This window comes from Lasiosphaeria miniovina (assembly GCF_030549165.1).
Source record: "Lasiosphaeria miniovina strain SMH2392-1A chromosome Unknown B0T26scaffold_3, whole genome shotgun sequence".
NCBI classification, from domain to species: domain Eukaryota; kingdom Fungi; phylum Ascomycota; class Sordariomycetes; order Sordariales; family Lasiosphaeriaceae; genus Lasiosphaeria; species Lasiosphaeria miniovina.
In genome coordinates, this window is record NW_026848222.1 from 90,657 (window position 1) to 115,599 (window position 24,943).

General features: G+C 55.9%; 8 protein-coding genes across 8 annotated transcripts; 5 read left to right on the forward strand and 3 right to left on the reverse strand.

The window, feature by feature from the left end:
- Positions 1–233: 233 nt before the first annotated feature.
- B0T26DRAFT_640827 (uncharacterized protein) lies at positions 234–1,976 on the forward strand (the record flags this gene model as incomplete). The annotated part of the gene is made up of 2 exons (XM_060437270.1): positions 234–326; positions 492–1,976. 2 exons carry the CDS (start codon positions 234–236, stop codon positions 1,974–1,976), a joined length of 1,578 nt encoding a protein of 525 aa, XP_060297508.1.
- Positions 1,977–2,608: 632 nt separating this feature from the next.
- B0T26DRAFT_641377 (uncharacterized protein) lies at positions 2,609–4,069 on the forward strand (the record flags this gene model as incomplete). Its single annotated transcript, XM_060437332.1, has 5 exons — positions 2,609–2,651; positions 2,875–3,263; positions 3,336–3,499; positions 3,778–3,877; positions 4,001–4,069. 5 exons carry the CDS (start codon positions 2,609–2,611, stop codon positions 4,067–4,069), a joined length of 765 nt encoding a protein of 254 aa, XP_060297509.1.
- A 3,517-nt stretch (positions 4,070–7,586) lies between these two features.
- Positions 7,587–9,944, forward strand: B0T26DRAFT_643206 (magnesium transporter NIPA-domain-containing protein; the record flags this gene model as incomplete). The annotated part of the gene is made up of 2 exons (XM_060437514.1): positions 7,587–8,366; positions 8,433–9,944. The coding sequence occupies 2 exons, from the start codon at positions 7,587–7,589 to the stop codon at positions 9,942–9,944; spliced, it is 2,292 nt and encodes a 763-aa protein (XP_060297510.1).
- Positions 9,945–14,354: 4,410 nt separating this feature from the next.
- Positions 14,355–15,974, reverse strand: B0T26DRAFT_188161 (U-box domain-containing protein). Its single transcript, XM_060433660.1, has 4 exons — positions 15,861–15,974; positions 15,668–15,785; positions 14,868–15,417; positions 14,355–14,810 (listed from the first exon to the last, which is right to left on the reverse strand). Exons 2-4 carry the CDS (start codon positions 15,763–15,765, stop codon positions 14,637–14,639), a joined length of 822 nt encoding a protein of 273 aa, XP_060297511.1. The 5' UTR covers positions 15,766–15,785; positions 15,861–15,974; the 3' UTR covers positions 14,355–14,636.
- Positions 15,975–17,519: 1,545 nt separating this feature from the next.
- Positions 17,520–18,362, forward strand: B0T26DRAFT_188129 (uncharacterized protein). The gene has a single exon (XM_060433659.1). The coding sequence runs from the start codon at positions 17,657–17,659 to the stop codon at positions 18,152–18,154; it is 498 nt and encodes a 165-aa protein (XP_060297512.1). The 5' UTR covers positions 17,520–17,656; the 3' UTR covers positions 18,155–18,362.
- A 442-nt stretch (positions 18,363–18,804) lies between these two features.
- B0T26DRAFT_699773 (uncharacterized protein) lies at positions 18,805–20,200 on the forward strand. Its single transcript, XM_060441490.1, has 2 exons — positions 18,805–19,632; positions 19,705–20,200. The coding sequence occupies exons 1-2, from the start codon at positions 19,229–19,231 to the stop codon at positions 19,997–19,999; spliced, it is 699 nt and encodes a 232-aa protein (XP_060297513.1). The 5' UTR covers positions 18,805–19,228; the 3' UTR covers positions 20,000–20,200.
- Positions 20,201–21,843: 1,643 nt separating this feature from the next.
- Positions 21,844–22,629, reverse strand: B0T26DRAFT_188255 (uncharacterized protein). Its single transcript, XM_060433662.1, has one exon. The coding sequence runs from the start codon at positions 22,493–22,495 to the stop codon at positions 21,941–21,943; it is 555 nt and encodes a 184-aa protein (XP_060297514.1). The 5' UTR covers positions 22,496–22,629; the 3' UTR covers positions 21,844–21,940.
- Positions 22,630–22,763: 134 nt separating this feature from the next.
- B0T26DRAFT_673397 (uncharacterized protein) lies at positions 22,764–24,904 on the reverse strand (the record flags this gene model as incomplete). Its single annotated transcript, XM_060439590.1, has 2 exons — positions 22,764–23,243; positions 23,309–24,904. The coding sequence occupies 2 exons, from the start codon at positions 24,902–24,904 to the stop codon at positions 22,764–22,766; spliced, it is 2,076 nt and encodes a 691-aa protein (XP_060297515.1).
- Between the last annotated feature and the right edge of the window lie 39 nt (positions 24,905–24,943).

Consider the following 24,943-nt stretch of genomic DNA (forward strand, 5'->3'; position numbering starts at 1 on the left):
CGATTGTCGCAGGTCAATTGACATCAACGCCATCACCAGCATCAGCATTCCATCAAATTCGTCAGCTTGAATCGCTGAATTTCATCAAGCGACGCGTCGCATTGTTTTTGCCCACTCATGCGCAGCTAATCGATCCCATTCAAGTATATTTTCCCCGCCAAATTTTGGCTCGCGCTGAGGTCCCCTCAACCCTGCCAGGACACTCGTCTCCGCACTCGCGCGCGACACCTAGCATGGGCGTCATCCGCAAGAAAACCGCCGCAAGAGGTGGTGAGGGCGGCGTTAAATACGTTTGTGATATATGCTCTAACGATATTACCTCAACTGTAAGTTCTTCCGTATTATTTGTCGCCCTTTTAATGTTCCCGCCGCCCCGCACTGCAGCCTTCCCCTCCATGGAGTCCTGGCGACGCATTATAGAGGAGAGGCTATAGAGCGGAGCAGTCAACCGCAATTTGTCGCAAGCACATACTAATGCTTCGTTTACATAGGTCCGGATCAGGTGCGCACACAGCGCCTGTAAAGAGTACGATCTTTGCGTGAAATGCTTTACAGAGGGGTCGTCGAGCAGTGCGCATGACCCTGCCACCCACGGGTTTCGTGTCATAGAGCAGAACTCGTTTCCAATCTTCGACCGAGAATGGGGCGCCGACGAAGAGCTTTTGCTCCTGGAGGGCGCCGAGATTTACGGGCTGGGCTCGTGGGCGGACATCGCAGATCATATTGGAGGCTACCGGCACAAGGATGAAGTCCGCGACCACTACCTCAAAGTCTTCGTCGACTCGCCAAAGTTCCCGCTGCCGGAAAGATGTAGCCCTCACGATATGGAACTGGCGAACGAGATTTCAAGAGAGGAGTTCCAGTCTCGCAAAAAACGACGGATCGAGGACCGCAGAGAGGCAGCAAAGAATGCGCCAGCCTTGCAGCCCAAAACAAAGCCAACAGCCAGTGTGCCGGCGTGCCACGAGATCCAGGGATACATGCCCGGCCGGTTAGAATTCGAGACGGAATACGCGAACGAGGCCGAGGAAGCGGTGCAGCTTATGCAGTTTGACCCCGGCGATGGGATCAATCCTCGCACGGGCGAGCTGGAGCCCGAGATGGAGCTCAAGCTCACGGTGATGGAGATATACAACTGCAGGCTGACGCAGCGCGCCGAGAGGAAGAAGGTCGTCTTCGAACACAACTTGCTCGACTATAGGGAGAATAGCAAAAGTGAAAAGAAGCGCTCGAAGGAGGAACGGGATCTTTTGAACAAGGCGAAGCCTTTTGCGCGGATGATGAACCGGGACGACTTTGAGCAGTTCTGCCAAGGGTTGATCGACGAACTCAACTTGCGACAAGCAATCTCGCAGCTCCAAGAATGGCGCACCAACGGTATCGGCGACCTACGAAGCGGCGAGAAGTACGAACAGGAGAAGGCCTTGCGCATACAAAAGGCGATACCACTAGGTTCTATGGACCGTGAGCGATTAGCCACGACACAGCGCAACAAGCAGCAGCCAGCCCCAGACCCCCCGAGTGGCGCTGCCCTACTTGTGGCCCCCGAGCTACCAATCCGATCTGCTGCAAACCCCAACGGTACTAACGGCGAATCGTCAAATAGTGGCAAGCCGGAGTTTCTGGTGAACGGAAACCATATCAATGGCGGGAGCGTGGTGGTTGCGAATGGCGCGACCCCTGCAAAACGAAAGTTCTCTCCGCCGCCGCTTCAGGGAATACAACCGATGCCGTTAAGCCAGGAAAACGCTCCAGATCTGCACCTCCTCACGCCAGACGAGGCGAAGCTGTGCGAGGTCCTCCGCGTCCAGCCGAGGCCATACTTGATGATCAAGGAGCAGATTCTCAAGGAGGCTGTCAAGGGAAATGGAAGCTTGAAGAAGAAGCAAGCCCGGGAGATTTGCCACCTTGACTCGCAGAAGGGTGGGAGGATATTCGATTTTATGGTAAACGCCGGTTGGGTTACCAAAGCGTAGTAATGTCTCCTTGAACTTGGACGTGCGCTATGGGGCGCGAGCTCGAAAGGCGTCATTTTGTTCTTTGTTTTAGGGCTGTTGGGCGTTTTCGGATTAAGCGATACCATCACGGAAAGGAACTGGCACACTGATGACTCGGCGCAGTAGCTGCTGCTTGAGCTAACAATTTTTTCTTCCGCATGCTCTATACAGCGTTGCAAAATACATTTTGTTCTATCTCTTCTGCTCACGAAGACTAGCGAAAGGAATCCAATGTATTACCTAGTCAGTAGGGCGCTGCTTCTGCCCCTTGTTGAGACTGGGAAGGACGGGAGGGGTCGAGGCTAACCACCTTCCAACACCGTCTTGGTTCTCCTGCAGGCCTAGAAGTCATGCCCATGGATGCCTGCCGCTAAATTTGTCATCGTTCAGTCTGTACATAGGAGCCGGCCTTTCATATTCCCGCTCCTCCCTTGTCCTTTACCCTCTTCCTTCTGTTGTCACCACCTACCCCCTTTCTTCTCGGACTCCCAAGTGTCTACTCAGACATCTCGCAATTACCCACAGTCGACCACACACACCGAGCTTCTGTTGCATCCATCACATAGCTTTACTTCACTGTATATCGTTGCATTTTCTTCGGCCCCTTAATGATGTACGAAAACACTGTTTACCTCGTCACCGGCGCAAATAGGGGTAAAAGAAAAAAAAAATCTCGAATTCTTCCCTCCCCTCTCACCCATCCTCTTCTAAGTCAATCTAGCTGCTCCTAACATTGTCGGCACAAACTCCTGCCGTCTTCCTCTTCTTCTCCTTCTGTTTTTTTACATCCCGAACCTGCCCTGCCACAACAGACTCTATTCCCATCCTTCCCACCATCAGCGCTTGCTAACCCCACGGCCACGTCGCCGCCACCCAGGCATCGGCCTCGCCATGGTCACCATGCTGCTGCAGCGGCCGCACACGACCGTCATCGCCACCTCGCGACGGCCGCCGCCGCAGGAGCACAGCGCTTCTTCTGCCACTAGCATTCCCGACGAACTACCCGCCCACGCCACGAGCACGCTGGTCCAGGTCCTGCTCAACGACAGCGACGCGACCATCAGCTCCGCCACGCTGCACGGCCGCCTGCGTGACACCCACAACATCGCGCGCCTCGACGTCGTTGTCGCCAACGCCGGCTCCTCGTCCGGCTTCCACGATATCCTGGCCACGGACCCGGATTTTGACCTGCTGCACGACTTTGTCGTTAATGCAGCTGGTCCGGCGAAGTTGTTTCGCGCCGTGTGGCCGCTGCTAGATCCTGAGGTCTCTGGTGCTAGGGGGGGTGTGGATGATGATGATGAGGAGGAGGATGGGGGGGGGCAGAGAAGAACAAAGTTTGTCCTGATTACTAGCTCGCTCGGCAGCATCGGATGCCTTGATGAGGAGAGCATGCCCTCGACGGCCTACGGCATGAGCAAGGCCGCGGCGAACTGGTTCGCTAAGAAGCTAAGCGTTGAGTTCCGTGACCGTGGGCTGCTGGTGGGAATTATTCATCCTGGGTAGGTGGTTCGTTGTTTCTTTTTTTCTTTTTCGGGGGCAGGTGTAGTCTTGCTCTGTTGCTCTTTTCCGTGTTGGGATCAATCCTCTGGCTGCTCTTGTGAGCGCAGTGCAGATGCAGCGTATGCACTCACTCAAAGTGGTGACTGCAAGTTGCCGTCAAGATCACTGCGTCCATTCGGTGACAACGGCCTCGTCATTTTCAAGGATCTTCTGCTTCAAGTTCAGGTTTATTTCTCCTTACTAGTCATGTACTACTAACCTAGCACGATTTACCTAGATTTGTCAAGACATCCATGGGTCAGGCCGTGGCTGATGCCATCGGCATGAAAGAGCCGCCCATGAGCGTCGAGGACAGCGCCAAGGGTGTCATTGAGCAGGTAAGAAACGCCACATGGCGGGCGGGCTTGCGGCCCTTTCCCGCCAATCAAGACACTGATTGCTGTTGGTTTACTAAATTGCTAACGGATTGTCTACCTACCTACCTCGGCACCTGAGAACAGATTGACACTTTGACACCCGAGAAGTCTGGCCAGTTTTTGAGATTCGATGGTGGGAAAATGCCTTGGTGAGAGCGACGAGACGGGCGTATCGTCGGCAAGGTATCTCTAAACTTCCTGGTGTTTCTATCTTCGTAGAGATTCCAGGGGGGTGTTGTCAAAGGTCTGCATTCCCATTTTGCAGCTGATTTATCGACCATATTGTATTGGTTTGGCCAGTTTAGTATTTCGAAGATTCTGTTGAAGAAGAGAAGCTATGCACAGAAAATCGACTCATTTGGTGACGCGGAATCCCTTATATCCCCTTTTCTTCAATTGTTTCAACGTGCATTGGTGTGATGAGACTCTAGTTTGCAGAAGTATGTCTCGCCGAGTTGTAAAGATTTTTTTTTCTCTTTCTCGGATTCCATTGCTCCTAGGAGATAAACCGAACTATACTTTACTCAAACTTGTATCCGTCGACTCATAAATATGGCCCCTTTATGGAGGTGGCTTGTTGGAACTTGGCGCTCTGAAGAGCATCTAAATGTGTTGCCTTAGCAACGTAACCCATGTTCATGATGGAGAAACGGTGCATATTTTACCTAAAAATCATCATGTTGGCTTCTTTACATCTACAGAAAAATGGTGCGTAAGCCGTGAAATTGGGTGGCGATGGCAGCTCAATATAAGCTGTCTTCTAGAATGCAGACCCTCTTGATGATTCGCAGGTGTACTCTGTATGCGCACACCATTGCCTGGTTCAAGCGGTTGACGGCTCAGCGGCCAGCGGTCCTGTATTCGCCCTGGCGGCCCGGAATTTGGATAAGTGGGGCAATGACGTTTGGTGTTTCCCAGCCAGGCTCCTTTTTGTGTGGGAGGGGGAGGGGATCGCCTTCCTCTCGTCAGATCTTCCCAGATTCAAGTCGTGATCTGCCGGGTTCTCCAGAATAACAACCCCTGGCCGACTACCTGGCTGCCGGAGGATTCGAGTACGGTCCCAAACTTGAGCAGGCGTGGGCGAGGAAACACAATGCCTTCCACACAATCCCCTCGACTCCCATTCGCCGGTTGACTTAAAACAGTCGTGGTGCTGGCGCTTCGCCGCACAGCACACAAGCTGCGAGAGACACAGGCGATGTCGCTCCCTTCCAGCCTTTTCAATGAAGGCGACAGTTGTAGCAACCGCCGCCGTGACGGGATTGAAGGGCTGCCGGCTCGAGACCTGTGGCCGTCAAATGAAACAAAGCGACATGCGCTGAGATTAGCCGTGCGCGAGCCGTTACCGTCGATCTGACCCTGAGGGGTCGCCAGTTGTAGGCTGTTCGGCCCTAATTCGAGGTCCTAAAACCTGGTTGACACGGCCGCACTCCCTCTTTCACCAACCGGGTCCGAGAAGAACAATCGACTTGGTTTTCACGATGTTGTGTTGCCAAGGTTGGATGGGCTAATTGTGTGGAGCGACGACGAAGAAATATCGTACGGCTTCGACATGTTTCTCAGTATTTATCTGCTGAGTTGTCTTGCCAAACAGAGGTGAAAGACCCTATTCAACGTCCGACGGGCGTCGCAAGATGTTCCGACGTTGGGGCTTCGATCAGATTTCAAGGGGCGCTGTGGGGGCCACTTTTCAGGGTCCACCTCCGTGAGAAGGGAGCCTTTTAGCGGCATCCCCACCTGCCCCGTCTCCTAGCCTTTGAAGGCCAAAGGTCTGGCCAGACATCTGGGGGGCCCACCTGCGACATCGTGTCGCAGTATGGAGAGCCGCTAGCCAATCGTGGCTGGAGATCGACGCACTCAACAGAAGTGTGCGTGCCAGTTGACATCACCAACGCAACGTTCCCTGGGCGGCATGCGGTCAGTAGTTCATGCTGGATTCGGGTGCGCCAATGACGCCAATGGCCATTTCGACGCTTGTACAAACACACGCGAGAAATACCGGGCGCAGAGCAAGTGCACCACAATGACTGCGGCCGGCTAGAGGAGTGGGACGCTTGGCAGATCAATAGGACAGGACTGGGAGGCAACCTGCAGCGATGGATGAGAAGCTACGTGTACCTTGAATACAAACTAATGCAACTGACGAATTGGTGGAGCTAGCTGAGTGAAAAAAAAGAGAGAGAGATAGAGAGAGAAGACGAGCTTGTTCTTGAGCCATTGCGCCATTAGATCGGATAGGCAAGTCAAAGTCTCGAGGCGCAGCCGCCAGTGAAGTGTACGTAGCGTCAAGTTGCGACAGCTCGCCGTTCCAGAAACCCCGCCTCGAAACATTGAACCGGTGATGATCGATAAGTCACTAACCCCTTACCGTGGGAGCGTGGATAAGATGGAGTCGCTGTCGACGCTGGACTCCACAGCGCCTTCCACTATAACTCGGTGTCTCCACGCCGTAACCTACAGCTGTCGTGTACTGCACAACAACTTCCTAGGTTGTTTTATCTGCAAAGAAATATGGAAAAATAGGCTGCTGGAGAGACCAGGACACCACAAAACGGGCATGTTAGGATCCAAGGAGGGAAAAAATGACGCAAGTGCGGCCGACGTGGGCAAGAATTGACGGAACGGGCAGACAATGGAACGGATTTCAGCCCGCACGTGTGTGCAGTGGCTTGACAGGGGGTTAAATGGAGCCGAGTTCAGTTTTGGTGAGCACTGGCCATGCCGTTACTGGGCCAGAACGCCAAGTACGAACACCCCCCACTCTTTTGGCCTCCACCGAGCTGCCACATTAGGGGCCTACACTACATGCAAGTCGTCTGCTTTCCTGGGCTTCCCTCCTAAAGTCGCTGGCAGTTGAGACACCAATCCACTCCCTTCGACCCGTCTTGCTCTGCATTGACTATACGATTCGTCTAATTCCTTTTTGGTTTGCGTTGCTGGCGCTGTCACGGCCTTCTGCTTTGCCCGTCTTGTCTCGTATCGTGCGCCCCTCTATTTGCGCCTCCATACTTTTTTTGCCCAGGATTGTTTGTTTTGTTGTTCGGGTCACAACATAGGTACCAAACAGCCCGTCTGTTATCGCTGCAACCAGGTGAGTTCCGCCTGTCTGGGACTCCGCTCTGCTTGCTTTGCCTCGACTACACATTGCTACACACCGCCGTGCCTAACCACAAGACTTTTAGTTATTGCCGCCAGACAATTCTAGCATTCGCAACCTCGACCTCGACCAGGCCGTGGGCCGTCACACTCAAACCGCTTATGTGCCACACCCTCCCGCTTGTCAACCAAAGGCGGCCACCCCCAGAGCCGACCTCCCCTTTGCTAAGCATCTCGTCTTGATCGCCAGCCCACTCGAATAGGACGGAGCGGTCAGATAAGCCCAGGTACCGTTCGGCGGCCATCCTCTGCCTCCTCTACCGGCCCAGCCCACTATTCGTATACATCCGCCCCTTCCGAGCCCCGACCTGAGCCTGGGCTGCCGCATCACAAATTCTCATGCTACCACGCTTAGCAACAACAAGCACTCTGCAACGTCCTACAACCAGGCTCCGGCCGCAACAAACGCTACCTTGGCAGTAGTCCCGCTCGCCGCACACGCCTAGGTTGCCACGGCAGTCCAACATCTCCGGCGGCGGCGACTTTGTCGCCGCGCGCGCTGCATTGCGCAACCATGGACCACGCCGTGCACATCCTCGAGACTGCGCACCACATCTACGCTCGCACCAATGCGACGGCCGTTCCCGAAGTGGCCGAGAGACCGCCCGTCTACAAGGCCATTGGCATATCGCTCGCTATCGGCTCCGGCCTCTTCATCGGCACGTCGTTCGTGCTGAAGAAGGTCGGCCTTATTAGGGCGAACGAGAAGTACAACGAGGTTGCGGGAGAAGGATATGGCTACCTGAAGAACCTCTACTGGTGGATGGGCATGTCCCTCATGATCTTGGGCGAGGGGCTCAATTTCGTTGCGTACGCCTTCACCGACGCCATCTTGGTCACGCCTCTCGGGGCCCTGTCCGTCGTCATCACCGCCGTCCTGTCGGCGATATTCCTCAAGGAGCGGCTGAGTATGGTCGGCAAGGTCGCCTGCTTCCTGTGTATCGTCGGCTCCATTGTCATCGTCATGAATGCGCCCCAGGAGTCCTCCGTCGCAAACATCCAGCAGATGCAGCACTTCGTCATCGCCCCCGGCTTCCTCAGCTACACCGGCGTTGTTCTCCTCGGCTCCGCCTTTACTGCTTTCTGGGTCGGCCCGAGATACGGCAAGAAGAACATGCTCGTGTACATCTCCATCTGCAGCTGGGTTGGCGGCCTGAGCGTCGTTGCCACTCAGGGGCTGGGGTCTGCCATCATTGCGCAGGCCTCGGGGACCCCCCAGTTCAACCAGTGGTTTCTCTACGTCCTGCTGGTATTCGTTATCTGTACGCTCCTGACGGAGATTGTCTTCCTGAACGTAAGTCCGAGTCTGTCAGGTCGTGGTGGCTGTGTGGCCATTGGGCATTTGCTGACCTAGATACAGAAAGCGCTTAACCTGTTCAATGCGGCCTTGGTCACTCCCACATATTATGTTTACTTTACCAGTACTACGATTATCACTTCGGCGATTCTATTCCAGGGTTTCAAGGGCACCGCAACATCCATCGTCACTGTGGTCGGTGGATTTCTTACTATTTGTTCAGGTGTTGTCTTGCTGCAGCTTTCCAAGTCGGCCAAGGACGTCCCCGACGCAGCCCTGTTCGCCGGAGACTTGGACCAGATCCAGACGATTGCGGAGCAAGAGCAGCCCGAGACGGAACCCAAGGCCGATGCCATCCGAGGAGCTGCCGCCATTGTCAGGAGGCTCTCCTCTGCAAGGCAGAAAATGGAGATAGACGAGCTAAAGCGCTTGCACGAGGAGAAGGTCAAGGAAAGCCTTGAACCAGTTTCGGAGAACGGCGCTGCGCCCGAGTTCGAGTGGGATGGGCTTCGGCGGAGGAGGACGATGCAGGGAAGCTTGAGGGCCAGATCTATGACATCGCCAAGCCCGTTTCTTTCGCCCATACCGCAACATCCACCACTGGGCTGGTCGCACATTCCCACAGAAGAGGAGCTTGCCGAGGCTGATAGGGCATCAACACCAGGCTTCTCGAGTTTTGTGGGTACGATCCGCAACCGAGCGCGCAGTGTTCTGCTGCCCGGCCACCCCGACTTCCGCCAGGACGCAACCAAAGTGCAGAGCCCGATGCACCCCGTGCAACTGACCGAAATATCGGTTTCAGCCCAAGGGTCCGGCGACAATCCCGCGACATACTACTCCATCAGACAGGCTTATAGGCAAGGCACGCCGGGGCGCGATCGCACCGTGAGCGGAGCTAGTGGCTCTAGCTCCGGGCGCCGGGTCCAGTTTGGCGGCGAACGTCGACACGATGACAATGGCTCTGTTCATGGCGGTACTTCCTATGCTCCCCCGACTCCTCCGCCTCACTCGGCCAAACGGCAGTTCTCGTTCCAGAACATTTTCAAGCGCCATCAATCCCACGACCAAGGCAGCGATGGAGCTCAAGAGGCTGGCCGGCCGGGCTCCGGCCGGCCAGTCCTGACCCCCAGGGGATATTCGCATCCTACAGCGAAAGGGGGAGTTAAAGGGGCGACGGAAGAGGAAATGCTGGGGCTCGTCAAAGGCGACTCCCGCCACTCGCAGTCAGCGCCCGTTCTCCAACGCTTTGAGGAAGAGGACGAGGAGGAAGACGAGGAGCCGGTGCTAGACGAAAAGCGTGCCGTGAAAGTGTATACGGAACGGATGCAGTCGCGGTACGGGCCAAGCATCACCCACACTCCGCCGAGGCGTGGAAGCAACGAAAAGATCGCTGCTTCAGACGAGGAAGCGGAGGTAGAGGAGGTCGAGACATACCAAGAACAGCGGGATCGACGGTTTAAGGAGAGGAGTCGCACCAGCAGCCAGCGCAGACGGCGTGACAGCGATACACCGCCGCCGCCTCCACCCCACAAATCGCCGCCAGGAGGGGGGCGAGATGGTGGAGCATTTATCTGATGCCTTTCTTTTTTGTGGTACGAGCAAGCAGGCGCGCTTATACCCACCTCGTCACAAACGAATAACGATAATGAACCGGAGCATTGTTTCTGCGAAAATTGTTTACGCGTTGCCTCTGCGGTCCCTGACAACTACCTAGCGATATCCTGTACATATTAACATTACAACGTTTTGCGGTACACACACACACACACACACGGGTTGGCGGTGTCGGTAGCCAGCAGGCCGATGGGGAAAAGGAAATGGACATAGCATGCATGCCGGAACTGGGTTCAGCTTTTAGACCTGGGTGCCTTGGAGGCATGCTGTGTGTGGTTCGCAGTGAAGCGGGCCACACAACACTACATATTCTTTGGATTGTATAATAGATCAGCATTCACGCGCGCGGGTATCATCAGGTGGTTGGGGGGAGGCAGCACATACGGGACCCCCCTCCCTTCCCCTGAAATGGATGGATGGATGGATGGGAAACAAACACACACCAACGGAAATTGGACATAGAATGGGAATGGGATAGGATTTTCATAAATGGGGGAAGGGTTGTTTTTTCTACTTGGTCTCTCTCTCTGCCGATAACGACGAGAAATAGATGATTGAACAGGCAGCACTACGTGGATATGGATGTGTGTGCCAGGTTGTGTACCTATTCACTGTTTTTGTTGTCGTAGCGTGTTGGGTAGTAGCGCATGATCATGATTTATTTCTTGCGAATTTATTGTGTTCTTGAGTGTGTGGTAAGTGTGTTGTGTGGTAAGTGTGTTGTGTGGTAAGTGTGTAGTGCCTTGTGGCGTGAACATGTCTATCTGTCTATCGGGTAGCTTGGGTGTGGAACCATGCGTCGTGAATAAGGGTGGCGGATAGGGGACAAATGTCAGAAAGAAGCGTGATTGGATAGTTTCCCCTGAGTAATGTCGAAGGTGTTTGGCTAGCATATGTGTCGTTGGGATTTTGAGATGCAATAGTTCTGGAGAGGAGAGTGAGTATTGAGATTAAAAGCGAAGAAAGAGAAAGACATGATTTGATGAGCCTGGAAGTTTATTATTTGTTAGTGACCCCTTTTCTCGCACAGATGCTCGTGTTTACATGTCTATGCCAGCTCTCGCGACCGTTCGCAGCCAGCATCCAGTTATGAGAGAAAGCCGCAGAGAAATAATTGAAGCCAAGGAGAATACTTGGAGACAGCATGCAAAAGAGGCCACGAACGCATTTTACACGCGGGTGGGAGACATGCGCTGGGTTTTAGCCTGTTATTGTTCGCTGCCCCTTCCGCGCTGCCTGTCCCGCCACAGGTGTCATGCCATCCACTGGCGTCATGCCGAGACCTTGCGAGCTAATAGATCTGGGCTATAGCTTGAGAGGGGACTAAAATTCGAACGGGAGGTGGTGAAAAGCAGACACGTAGTTGGTAACTTGTTCCCATACGTTGGACAGGCTGGCTGGGCGTGGTGATGGCGGCTCAGGAAACATACGTGTCTCAGAGGGATCAATAACATTCAAGTTATGCGCGGCAGAAACATGCAACAAACCTTGGACAGATAGAGCAGGGTACGAGGAAGGCAAGCTTTTTTTCCAGCCTCAAATCCTAAAACCAACTGTTCCCAGCCCGACCCCCGCGGGAGGTTCTTCTATTCCTGTCGACCAAGCGAGCAGGCCATTTCATCCCATATCGACAAAACTAAGAGACACGAGAGTGTGTGTGGATCGGCGTGATCGCCATGGCCTCGTTCATGCCTTCGTGGGAGGATAATGTCGGCGGCCGTCTCGGTGGCGTGGCCGCCGCCGCCGCCGCCGCCGATGGGCTGCCCTGGTTCAGTGTCTTCTTGGCTGCCTGCCTCGCCCTCGGGACTGCAGTGCTCTACCAGCGCATCTCTCGACTGGTTCGCGTCTGGCTAGGCAACGACGACCTGCACCGGTACTGATCTATTTTGATCTGCGCCAACCCGTTGAAGAAACTCTGGTTTGAGCTAGGCAACGAAAACCGAGAACAGCAGCTGCGCTGTACCTTGAGTAAAGATCACCAGAGAAGAGCTGCCCCGGGAGGCAGCCGTGGAAGCAAGCACCATGGGCGAAGGGCGACGGCAGCGCATCGACGGCAAGCCCACGATCAGGATCCTGATCCTCGGGGCGCCGGGGGTGGGCAAGAACTGTCTCGAGTCGAGGGTGAGTTGTGTTCCCCAGCTGCTCGGACGACCTGCTTGCTCGTAGCTAACCAGACCCCAAAACAACACAGCTCACCACCATGACGTACCCGCCCATCTACGACCCGGCCCTGACGCTCAACAGCCGGCGGTTCCTGACGCTGTCGCCACACCGGTCAGCGCACAGCGCCGCCGCGCAGGCCGCCCCAACGACGAGGCGCCTCGACACGTCGCACGGGAAGCCGCCGCCGCCGCCACTGCCGCCGCGGCGGCTGCCCGTTGATGATCCGGATATGGATGTGGCATCCGCTAGGGAGGAGGAGCATCCGCAGCCGCAGCCGCAGCCGCAGGAGCAAGAGGGGAGACAGCGAGCCGCTGGCAAAGACGACAGCCATAGCCACAGCCACGCCGACCGCCGGCCGGACTCTAGCAGCACGTTCTCGAACCCGGGCTCACTGCCGTCACGGCCACCCCCGCTACATCATCAAGAGCAAGACCAAGAAAAACAACCCGCCAACGACGCAGCCAATACAGCTACAGACCAATCCAAGACAGCCGCAGCAGCAGCCGAGGAAGCGACATACCTAGTCGAAGTAACCAACCACCCAGGACTACAGGACGCGCAGGCGCGGGCGCGGGCGCTGGCAGACCGCGCGGCCTATGACGCCGTGGTGCTGGTGTACGACGTGGGCAGCCGAGCGTCGTTTGACGCGGCGGCGCGGCTGCACGGCGAGATTCCGCTGCAGACGCGGCGGAGACGGCATTTTCAGAGGCACAGGAATAAGCGGAAAAGGGGCCATCGGCGAGATACTGATGATGGTTATGGGGGAGGAACAGGCGAGACGGTCGTCGCGCTAGTAGGCAACAAGAGCGACTACGACGACGGGTACGAAGACGCGACGTACTACGGCCGCCGGCGGTATGCAGCCCCCCAAGAAAATGACGAAGTGCGGCTGGCCAAGGAAGCAGCTCTCCAGAGCGCCGACATCGAGGAGCGCAGCCTCGTGCACCCACTGTACCGCTCGAGCCGCGTGTTTCTGTCGGAAGAGGACGACGCCGACGACGCGCCGCTGAGCCCGCGGTCGTTCTGGAGCGCGCCGGTGCCGTCCAACATTGTCCGCGGCGGCAGGCTGGTAGCGGCGGCGGGCGGGCGCGGTCGCGTGTCTGCGGGCGGGGGCGATCTCGCGCGGCGGTCTGTGTTTTCGGATGGCGGCGGAGGAGCAGGGGGAGGAGGTCTGGCGGGCTGGAACCGCGCGTCGGTGGTGTTCTCTGCGGCCGGGCGGCAGTCGCTAGAGCTGGTGCCCGAGGACCAGGACCAGCATGCGCCGCCGTCGCTACCCCCTCAGCGCGCACCGCCGCGGGCGCCGCCGCCCAGCGCGGTCGAGAACTGGATCAGGACGGGCAGTCCGGTGGTGCTCGGGGCGGGAGACGTGGCAGACAACGATGAACCGCCGCCGCTGCTGATGCCAGACGAAGGCACCCGAGCAGACTCGTCCGGCGGGAGCGACTCATCGTCGGCAGCCACGGCGGCAGCGAGGCGGCAAGTGTCGCGGTTCGAGGGTGAGATGCTCGCGCGGCGGCTACTGGTCAACGTGCCCTTCTACGAGACGAGCGCCAAGACGGGCGACTGCGTCGAGGACATGTTTGAGGCGATTGTGCGCGAGGTGCTGCGCGAGATGGGCGAGGACGGCCACGACCATGCTGAGAGCGCCCGCCAGGAGGATGTGAATATGCTGCTGGGCAGGGTGGTGCTGAGGAAGAGACATGCGACAAGCGGTGGCGGTGGCGGTGGCAGCAGCAGCGCCCCGGTGTCAGTCGCTAGCCAGGCCGACGAGGAGGATGGGGCGCGAAGCAGCAACAGCGCCGGCAAAGAGGACGCGGCGGTTTCCGAAGCGCCGTTCCCCCCGGGGGTGCCCACGCCGACGCGGCAGAGGCGGGAGAGCGTGCTGGCCAGGTTCAGGAGGGTGTTTGCCAAGAAGCCTGCCGTCATGGTGCACGATATTGCCGTCTAGGCACTCCGTGAGTAGATAGCTAGGAATGGAATGTACAGGTGCTATGTATGTGCCGTGGCCTCCAATTAGTGGCAGGCTTGGACTTGCAGTATTGGTTGCTCCTCCTTGCCGTTTACCAAACTGAAGCTATCTGGAATTTAGGGGGACGCTTTTGGTTATGAGACTTTATGTCCTTCATATCTTATCCCGCGCCGTTTACCATGCGCCATAAGTGTGCCAGTCATGTGCGTGTCTGAATCCATCCATGCTGTGCTAGGAGAAGGGAAAAGGAAATAGGGGTGAGGTATTTGTACAGGCGCCGGAGACAAGAGAAGAGAATATGAGAAACATAAAGTAGAGAGCCGTCCCGAGCCTGTAAAGACCTCCCCCGATTAGAAACCCAGCCCCGTAAACTCCGAAACCCCCTTTGTTATGCATGCTATCAATGTTTGGCCGAACCGATGTGCGCTAAGAGGTCATGTCGACGTGCTATCCCGGCCGGACGAGACGAGAACGAGACGAGAAGAGAGAGCGATTGGCGAGAGAGAGACTAAAGCATCCCATCAGTAGTCGGCGGCCCAGCCATTCTCTTCCAAGAATTGTTGGCAGGCATCCCTCAGCAGGAGGTTGGGCCGCAATTCATGGGGTTGGAGAGGCTCGCGGGATTGGGGGTCCGTCTGCGAGCGGCGGAGGTGCTCGAGGATGTGGGCCCGCTCGTACGACTTGCCCGATTTTGTCTGCTCAAAAAGTCAGTCTACATGTTCGACTTTTCTGTTCCGAGGAAGGTAACCGACCATGACGGGGTCGTGCATAACACAGAAAGAGATTTCGTCAATAGCCCAGTCGGGCACGGATCGGGCCTTTTGGTCCGAGTTGCGCGCGCGCTCGAAGACGTCCCGGATGACGCGCAGCTTTTCGTCATACTCCTTAATGACGTCTCTCTTGTGAGCATCGTCGATGACCATCTTAAGGACATCTTCTCGGTCGTGCTCAAAGAAAGCGAGAGTCTCGTTTTCGAGTGCCGAGGTTTCTCTCTTACGCTTGCGCTCACCCGCCTCCCACCTCTCGCGTTTGCACTGGAGTACTTGTGTCGTCACAGTCGTGAGGTTCTTGTCCTCGGTCTGCACGCACAGCTTGTGCGCCTCGAGTGCCGTACGTAGCGCCTCTTCATAATCTCCAAGCGCGAGGTATGCTTGTGATAGATAAAAGTAGGCCTTCATGCGGTCTGGCGCGAGTTTGAGACAGGCCATGCAATCGGCCACGGCGCCATCCAACAGGTTCATATGGAGCCGGGCCATGGCCCTGTTGGTATATAAAGCCGGCTCACTCGGGTCGGCGATCAGCCTGGAAGCCCCTTACGTTAGCCAATCCAGGCAAGTATAGTATGCATGCCCACGTGGACAAGAGTAAAGATCCTAGACGGGATGCTTCAAGCAAGCGTCCAGCGACGCATAGAAGACGTCGTGAACACCTTGGTACACGTATATGGAGATATGGATAACGTCGGTAGGGCTTAAATAAGAGTCCACGTGGGAAGAGACGGCACTAAGAAGCCTCTAGTAGGTATAGAGACGTATAGAAAAATGCAGCTTACGCTTTCGAGTACAAGGCCTCGGCCTTGACATAATTCTTGGCTCCAAAGGCTCGGTTTCCATCCTCCTTAAGGTGGCGAGCACGGGCGGGATCAGCCATGGCGGCGGGCTAAGGTTGGTCTGCGATCATGTTAGGTCCGAATATTCCAAGACCAAGATTGACAATTGTTCTTAACGGTTCGCGATAAAACTTACTCAAGCTTCTTCTAGCTCTATTTAGGGGGGGGGGGCTTCCCCCTTCACTAGCAGACTGCGGCTCGAGAGTTGGGCGTTGACAGGTGGGGAGGGCGATATGCGGTTGCCGCCCGAGGCAGCGCCACAGAGCGGAGCGCAGCGCGGCGTAGTGCAGCGTGGCAGGGGAGCTAAAGGGAAAGCGGCGAAGAACGGCCCCGCCTCACGCTTCGAGTTTGTCAAGACTAGTGACTCTACATAGGCGTAAACAGGATGCGAAGACGGAAAGAAAACAAAAAAAGGCTCGCGGCAAGGCTAGGAAGGCAGACGGTGGGAATTAGGGAGAGCGCAGGTATCGACGCCGTTAGGTGCTGTGAAGGTAGCCAGCCTCGTGGGTGCTGCTGCGATTTGGAATTAAGGTTAGGTTGGGCGGGGCAGGTCAAGGTAGGGTATGGAAGTGCTGTACATGTACGGGCTGCAGGTACTTCTTCCAAGAGAGCGCGACACCAAAGCCCCGTGACTTGCTGCTGCTAGGTGGGTAGGTTGGTTTTGGGGTATGCTCCCATTAGGATCTCCTTCCTTGACTCCTGTTGCCCGGCCTGCCGTCTGCAAGAACATCCAGGACGGTCGGATACCAACTACGAATACCGATGTCCGAAGTACGGATACGGTGAACAGTAGGCCGTTGAAAAGTGGGGCGCTTTGTCAACCCGGGAAGCTTCTGGAACACCTGGCTGCCATAACCGGCGTAGGCGTCGGTCACCCGAGGGTTTACTGATCGTCATTTAAGTGGTCATTTCTACGAGGCATATCACAACTTATGGCGATTGTTGACCCATGTACAGCCTCTTCGACTACCTACCTACCTACCTGACTTACGGATAGTCTGTTTAACCTGGAATCTCTACCAGGTGAATAGAAAGTGAACTCGATTCAGTCGCAAAGCTTGGTTCCCGTTCGGAAATTCAAGTGCAACGGATAATTAATCAGAACCATCGGGTTCTCATACCTTGAATCTTGTGCTTAAGTTTGATTTTCATTTCCTGCCACGCTCAGCTTTTGTCTTCCTTATGCCCGCAGGTTTCCCAATCCTCGGTGTGATTAGGTGACTTGGGTCTCGCCTAACAGTTGGGCTCTTGTCTGGTCGGCGAGGCGATGATGGATGTTTCGTGAATTCGTGCGGTTAGCTAGTTGTAGCCCTAAGCCGCGGATCACTCCTGTGTGGCGGTCGGATTATCGGATGTCCACCTTACTGAGCAACCTCATCCTTTCTATTTCTAGAACGTAGGGCAAGATCTAGTTCCGTGGAATGCTGAGGGTTCGCTTTAAAGTGACCCTGAAAACGACATATCAACTTGTAAGTTTGGTCTCGCTTTCTCGTTTTCTGAAGTGGCTCAAGTGCCATGTTCGGGAAATACAGCGTCTAGCTTGTTTAACGGGGCTACGGGCTATATTCATGACATTGCTTGGGCTGCCGGCGTGGAAGACCCTCGCTGCAGAACTCTCTTTGTCGTGCTTGTCAAAATGGACAAGCATGACGGCCTAGCTTGCTTCTCTGACGATGGAGCTATTCCGAGAAATGTGGTGCCGATCTTCCAGTTCTTGCGGGACTTCCAGGGTGGTAATGCGGCCTGCTCGCGCGCCAGTTCCCAATTACTATTGCGTACGCTATCTGTCATCACGGTTCACAAGTTACAGGGAGCTACGCTTGAGAGGGCTGTGCTTGACTTATCCGGGCAGGATTTCTCGTCGGGGCTTACTTATGTGGTTGTCTCACGCGTTACTAGTCTATAGGGCTCGATGTCGTCCTCTGGGCGGACATGTTCCGGTTTAAATGTCCAGCTTCCCTCAATCTCCTTTTCTATGTTTTAATACTAAATCTCTACTTACTCGCTTCAATAATGAGACAGATCTTTAGTCTTTTCCATAGGAAGTGCCGCCCTCTTTCTTCTACTACTCGGTCAGTTACAACTCCGGTGGTTGCCTCGCTTTTTATCCTCCTCGTTCGCACCACTGTCGCCAGTGGAAACCTCCAGCTATCGTCCGCGATGCCTGACGAGCAACGCCAAAAGGCCATCGGCCATCAGAACGACCCGAACGACAAGCAGCTAATGTTTACCATGACCGCCGAGATCGGGGGACAGAGTCTCAACTATCAGTTCGCCACCTGGCGCGTGTTTATAGATGGAACTATGTGCTTCAATATGGCGCTAGTTACCTTACCTATCCAAATCGTCGGACGCCTGTACCGACTCAGCCAGACCCGTCCCGTCGAAGTTACCATCGCGCTGCACGCCAGCTCATTTAACAGCGTCTAGGAACGCCTTATATGCGGTAAGTACGTCCTCCACCTCGATGCGGAAGGAAGATGCCCGAGGTGGGTTACGGATCCATACCTACGCCAGTGCGTCAACTACGAGATTATCCGCGTCTACTTGGGCCAAGTCGGGCATCCTCTCAACAGCGCCGCCATCATCGGTCATCGGTATCGGTTGAAAGGGTTTCAACCATTTCGCTAGCTCATAACATCTCATGGCTGCTCACCACACAGGAGGATGACGACATGTGTGGATTTTATGGCAAGTCAAGATCCCCGAAGCTGTCTCTGGCTTTACATGATATTGCTCCCTGGGGTATCCCACGGCCTGGATGTTTGTCCCATACGCAGCCAAATACGAATGCAGCAGGTTTCGTCACCGGCTGGTTAGGTAGGTAGGCATCTAGTAGGCTAAATCTAGAGAGGCATTCGAGCCAGGAGTGAAAAGCTATGGCGAAGTCCAGAAGTGGGAACCCGAGTCCACCCTATCTCATTATCCCCCTGGCGTACACTGAAATGCCTATCTGGATATCTCCCAGGCAGACCTTTTCGGGATAAACCGCTCCGGATACGCGGCTGCGTCACGCACATGCAGCCACCATGTAGTGATGATAGTGTTTGCTTCGTCCGGCTTGCAAAAGGCGTCAAGATATTCATGAAGGTTGCTGATCGGGGCACAATTGAGCTGCCTGCCGCTAGCGCGCCGACTAATCCCGGGTGCCGCGTCATGTCCGCCGTTTTCGTCCTGTCTCACTTTCATATGCTGCTGCAGGCTGCCGTCAAGCCACAGTTTTTAGCTAGGCGGGTGGCTACGTAGGTACCTATAAGTCTGGGGGTTTAGTAAGTGCAAGGGGCTGATTGGCTTTAACCCCTCCCGCTCAGCCGCCGTCTCCTCCCCTCGGCCTCCCCTCCTTCCTCAAAGGCAACCGCAAAGCATTGGCCGCTTGTCGACAACAAGAGAGGCACCAGCCATCCGCATCTAGCCCAAAAGCTCGGCCAGTCCCTGCACGAACAACTCAACTCGAGAAGCCGTCTTCTCGCAGCACAGCAAACAGAGGACAACAAAACAATTACAATGGTGCACTCAGCTGTTGACCTCAACAATCTCAACTGGCCTGACTACGATGCCTATGCGGCGTCGGCGAACCGGCAGTCGGGGTCGCGGCTGTTCAAGGCGCTGCCTGCCGAGGTGCGGCAGCTTATCTACGTCGAGTGCTGGCGGGCATCGGGTCTGCGCCAGCACGTCTTCCGCCGCAAGACACCGCTGCCGCCCGTGCTCCGCGATCGCGAAGGCCGCCTCGTCCGCCCAGAAGTAGACCCCTACCAGGCCGAAGAGGGCCTGTGGACCCGTGCCTCGTGCACCACGGACCCGTGCGCCGACGACGTCCGCTGGCCCAGGTTCTGCCGCGCCCGCCCCGGCCAGTCGGCCGACGCCTCCATGTGGGCTGCCCGCCTGCGCTCCGACTGGTGTCTGCATTGGTGTGCCCCCGTATTTCCATTATATATAACTATTTGTAAATGAATATATGTTTAGCTGACCCGGCAAAAAAGGGCCTGCGAGGAGGAAGACACGGGCCACGTCGACCACTACCGCCGGCAGAACCGGCTCAGCAGGATGCTGCAGCAGGACCTCTTCTGGAACACGCCCGCCGTCCACCGCCACTACGAGAGAGAAATCGAAGAGGCCCCCCCGTCCGACCCGCCGGCGCGTCGCTGGGCCGGCTTCCTGCCCGTCATGTTGACGTGCAAGCAGATGTGCGTCACCCCGTACTTTTCTCTCTGCACAAAGCTGACCCTCGGCACCCAAGGTACCTGGAGTCCGTGGCGTCCATCTACGCCAACGTGACCTTCGTGTTCACAGACCTGCAGGAGGCGGGCAGCTTCTTGAGCCTGTATGGGCAGCGGGAGCCGGAGCGCGGCGCGGTGCGGTCCGTCGAGTTGTGCGTTCGTATCATTAACGCGTTGACCGAGTTGTATTTCCCGCCGCGCCCCTCCAGGGCGGCCCCCGGAGCTATTGCCAACGACAACAACAATAACGACAACAACAACAATAACGACAACAACAACAACAACGACAACAACAACAACAACAATAACAATAACAATAACAATAACAATAACAATAACAACAACAACAACAATAACAACAACGGTGCCGTAATCGACAACCACGCTGCCGTCGTCAACGCCACCGCCACCGCCGCCACCACCATCGACGGCCTGGAGTACGAGTCCCAGGTCGTGTCCAAGTACGTGTCCATGGCCGTCAACCCGTGGGCGCGCGTGTGCGACCTGCTGGCCGGCATGGACAGCCTGCACGACGTGCGCATCTGGTTCGACACACGCGATCTGCGGCCGTGGTAAGCAAGTTCCTGCCTTTGCCTACCTACACGTATGCAGAGGGGGAGAGAGACCAAAGATTTACTGACACTTGCCCGCTCCTCCCTAGGCACAAGCGCGTGAGCGAGGCGCGCTTCTTTGCCCGGCTGCGCGACGTGCGCGTTAAGTCGCGCGACAAGCGGCGCTTCGTGCTGGCGCTGCCTGAGCTGCCGGCGGCGCAGGCCCAGCGCGCCTTCGACGCCAGCCACTGGCTCGAGGGCGACGCGGCCGAGAGCGTGCCTTTCTCTATCGAGCGCGGCCAGCGGCCCGTCAACTGGTCGGTGCATATGTTCTACCAGAACCCTCTCTTACCCATCGTTTACCAAAACCCCCACTTACCCATCATTTACCATGCCCCCCCACCCCCCAACGGATCACCCTAGCAGTGGATCACCCCTTTTACACCAAAACACTGTATCTTTGAGAAACAATACTGTACTCAATTGCGAAACTATTTACAAGCAAAATGTAGCGAAATGTAGCTAATTAACTACTCAATCCATATAACGTGCTGCCATACGAAGTGTACTGCTAGATCTTATTGCTCTCGTAGGCAACTCTTCTTCTTTAGCCTCTTCTTTAGCCTTATCTTTTATTATCTACGTCTTTCATTTGAGGTTCCGCTTGAGGCTTAACTTACGGCTCTACGGGAAGCTCGCCGCCTAATAGTGTAGTACCTAGGTCTATAAACCGCTTATTAGGATTGGGAATTTTCCTTCGTTTTTAGGGCCTATTACACCCTAATTAAGCCTCTAGGGCTTTAATACGGTATCACTTAAGCACTAGTTTGGTCTAAAAGCTTCTTAATAGTTACCGGGGCACCACATACCTAGATGGGATTGAAGTTGAAGCGCCCGAAATTATGATGAACGAATGTCAGAGACACTTGTTTGTACTTGCACAACCATGCGCATAGACGCAAAGAATCTAGTGATGTGTAGACATGAGACTGCCGATGTTGACCAGCTAGAACCTAGCCCTGAACACCTCAGACTTCAGTTCTAGACTACAAACTACGCACAAGATGTTCTGGGACAGCCTGCAGCCTACAGCCAATAAAAGTACTGTTGCCCAGATCTCCAGGCAACAGGCGTCTGTTTTGTCTGCTGGTGCAGCGGCAGCCTACGACACACGACACAGCTCAAGTCTCACTTGCAACGACCAAAGAGCGCTACTGTCAAGAAACTCTGGATATCCTCTACCGCTCTGTGTAACGTAACTAGGTACCTTAACCACCGCAGACCCATTTGTGCCTCGCTCACATGCAACTAAATACACATCACCACATAGCCACATAGCCTAACACACACACGCACACGCACACACACGTACACTACATCCGTCATGACCGACTCTTTTTCTTCTCCTTCCGCCCCTTTCACAAAACGGTTGTTTCGAGCCAGCCAAGTCAAAAGGAACAAAAAAAAAGAAAAAAGTTTTTCCAGAAACAGAAACAGACCGGACTACGCCACTGTCCGAGAGGAGAAATAGAGGAAAGCAAATAGAGGAATATATACAAGAGTATATCGGCAAGAGTGTAAGGGTGTTCTGGGAGGTAAAAGTTGGTTGTTGTTATATGGGATTTCTTCTTCCAGCGTAAAACAAGCTTCCAGGCCGACGGATAGAGATGTAGAGACGGTGAGAAGGTAAGGAGGACGGGGAAAACCGCCAGGGAACAAGTCTTAGAGGTAGGTGGTTGTTGTTGGCGAAAGAAAGAAGCATGGCAGATAGAAAAAGTGACAGGTTTCTCTTCTTGCCACCGTGTCGTGAAAACAATAGCGGTTCTTTTCCTCCGCCTCCCTTGTTTTGGTTCCGCGTCGCTGAAATGCGGTAAACAAACACAAACAAACCAAAATAAGACAAGACAATGGAGAGAAGATAAAAAACAAATTATCGACAAGATATTAAGAGCAGACAGCTCATTGCCGAGCGCCGGAAACGAGATCTTGCCGAAAAGAGCCATCCGGGGAGGCTGTACGAAAATAGTGGTCGTAAAAGAGTGACGAGAAGATTTGTTGTAAAAAAATAAAGATAAAAGATGGAGAGAGAAATACCCTTCTCGCAGAAAGCTAGACCCCTAACCCTGTGTTTTCGTGATAAAACAACAAGATAAACGCCGTGTGCTCCCAGAACCCCTTTTTCGTTGTGGGCGCCGTTGATGGCCTGGCCAAGAGGCTAAGAATAATCAGGTGTCACGTCGCCATTGTTTCGTAATGACCGCCCTGGAGCACTCAGTATGCCTGGCCGGGCTGGTACTGGGCCGAGGGAGATTCTGCAGGGTAGTAGTCCTGGCCCGGCTGGGTTGCTCCGGTAGGGGACGGTCCTCGGCCCGGGCCGTTGGGGCTTCTCGGGCGGCCCTGTTGAGGATTATAACGGGGACCTTGCGACTGTGGCTGGCCGTGGCCGGGGCCGGGGCTCATTGAACGGCCGGCGGGAGAGGCCGGGTGGTCACCGGCAGGTGAGTAAGACCGGGGGTAACCCTGCCCGGGCCCTTGCGTGGGCCGTCCAGACTGCTGCGGCCTCTGGTACTGGGTGTTCGGTGAGTAGCCTTGCTGGTTTTGAGACGGAGGATAACCGCCTGCCCCGCGAGCCGAGTTCACTGGCGGGCCGCGAGGAGCTCCAGGTCCAGGCCGCGGCTTTACAGGACGAGTTGACAAGCAGGTCCGCGGCACTACGCCCTGCTGAGACCGGTCTAGCCGGATGCAGAGGGCCTGTCGCAATATCTCGGTTAGCCATTTTGAGAGTACACATTTTTGGGAGATTCAAGTTAGCTTACCCAGCCATCATCATACTCGTGTAACAGGCGGACCAGCTGGCCCGCTACGAGGCCCATCTCATCCTCCAGAGTCGGCTTGAAGTCAAGTTGCACGCGGTGCACGGCAGATTGTGGTGGGCCGCCAGCTGCGGCAATGGCTGCGGCGCTCGTCGAAGGAGCGGGAGACTGGCCGGGAGCAACAGAGTGCATGCTGAATTCGGTTCCCGTCGGGCTAGGAGGCACAGCCGACAGCGCGGGCGGCGCCTTTGTGAGATCGAGTGGCTTGGAGAGGTCCTTGCGGATAGAGGCCTTGCGAGTCATGCCAGCAGCAGAAGCGGCGGCAGCGCCGCCTGCAACAGCCCCAACCGCGGCTGCGTCGGTCGAGTTCATGGTGCCGCCGATGGGAGATACCGGCTCCGGTTCAGGAGACTGGCCAGTCGCCGAAGCGAAGTCGTCGTCGTGGCCGATGGAGCTGACGGGACTGACGGGGAGGTCCTTGTTGGTCGCCGGTTCGGCAATCCGCTGGGAATCGTTGAACGGATTGGCAGGGTTCGCACTCGCGCCCGTGCCGGGACGGTCGTAGGGGGGTTTGGCGTTGTTCATGGCCGAGTTGGCCGCCGGACGCTCCCAGGCGGCAGCTCCTGCCGGCCGGGTACCGGGGGCCTCGGAGGGTGGGGTGACGGTCAGGGCAATGCCACGGCTATTTCTGCGCTCCGGATTGTTACTACCGAGGTTGGGGAGGAATTGGGTCACGGGCCGCAGGCTCAACCGCGGGGCCGTGACCGGGGTTCGGATGGCAGCCTTGTCTGAAAAGGGGTTATTTATCTTCTCGGCATGGTCGCGATGGCGCCTGTCTCTCTCCATCTGCCGTCTCCGGCGCTGGAAGAAGAACCACGCGCCGAGTGACACAAGCAGGACGCCTGCCAGCACACCGATAACAATTCCCGCCTTGGCGGCCGCGCTCGTCTCTCCGCCGCCACTGTCCGAGCTTGCGCTCGTTGTTGCTGCCGACTTGGACCCGCTCGAGGTCGCCGTCTGCGACTGCCGTACATCTTTAAATGTTGTGGTCGAGGGCTGCGTTGACGGCGCGAGGGCAAGCGTGCTATCCAGGGGAACAGACGAGATGGGCGAAATACCAGGGGGCAGCGTGTTTAGTGCCGTGTTGCCCGGCGGAATACTGACGCTAATGCTGGGTGTGGGGGCTTTTTGCTGCACCTGGTCGTTCTCAGGAGTCGTTGGTGTCGTCACCGCCTGCCCTGACGGCTTCGGTGTCGTCTTCGGGGATGGCGTCGGCGTCGGCGTCGGCGTCGGAGACCCCTTGCCTGTCACCGTTGACCCCTTGGAAACCGTTGTCCTATCCTTATCACCGCCAGGAGGGGCAGGGACAGTGGGGGTACCACTGTCGGTGGTCTGCGTGTCGGGAGCCGACCGGGTTTGACTCTGAGTCTGGGCCGGCGCCGATGTTGACGCAGTCTCGGACGACGCGGAGGTGGAAGGGGCTGACGTTGTTGACGTATCACCGGCATCGACAAAATTGGCGATGACGCTGCCAATTTCTTCGAAAATGTTGCGACGCTGGTGGGCCGCCGGCGCACCAAGTACGCCGTTGAGCCTCATGGCGTCGAAGGTATGGAGAATGTAAACGCAGCAATGCTA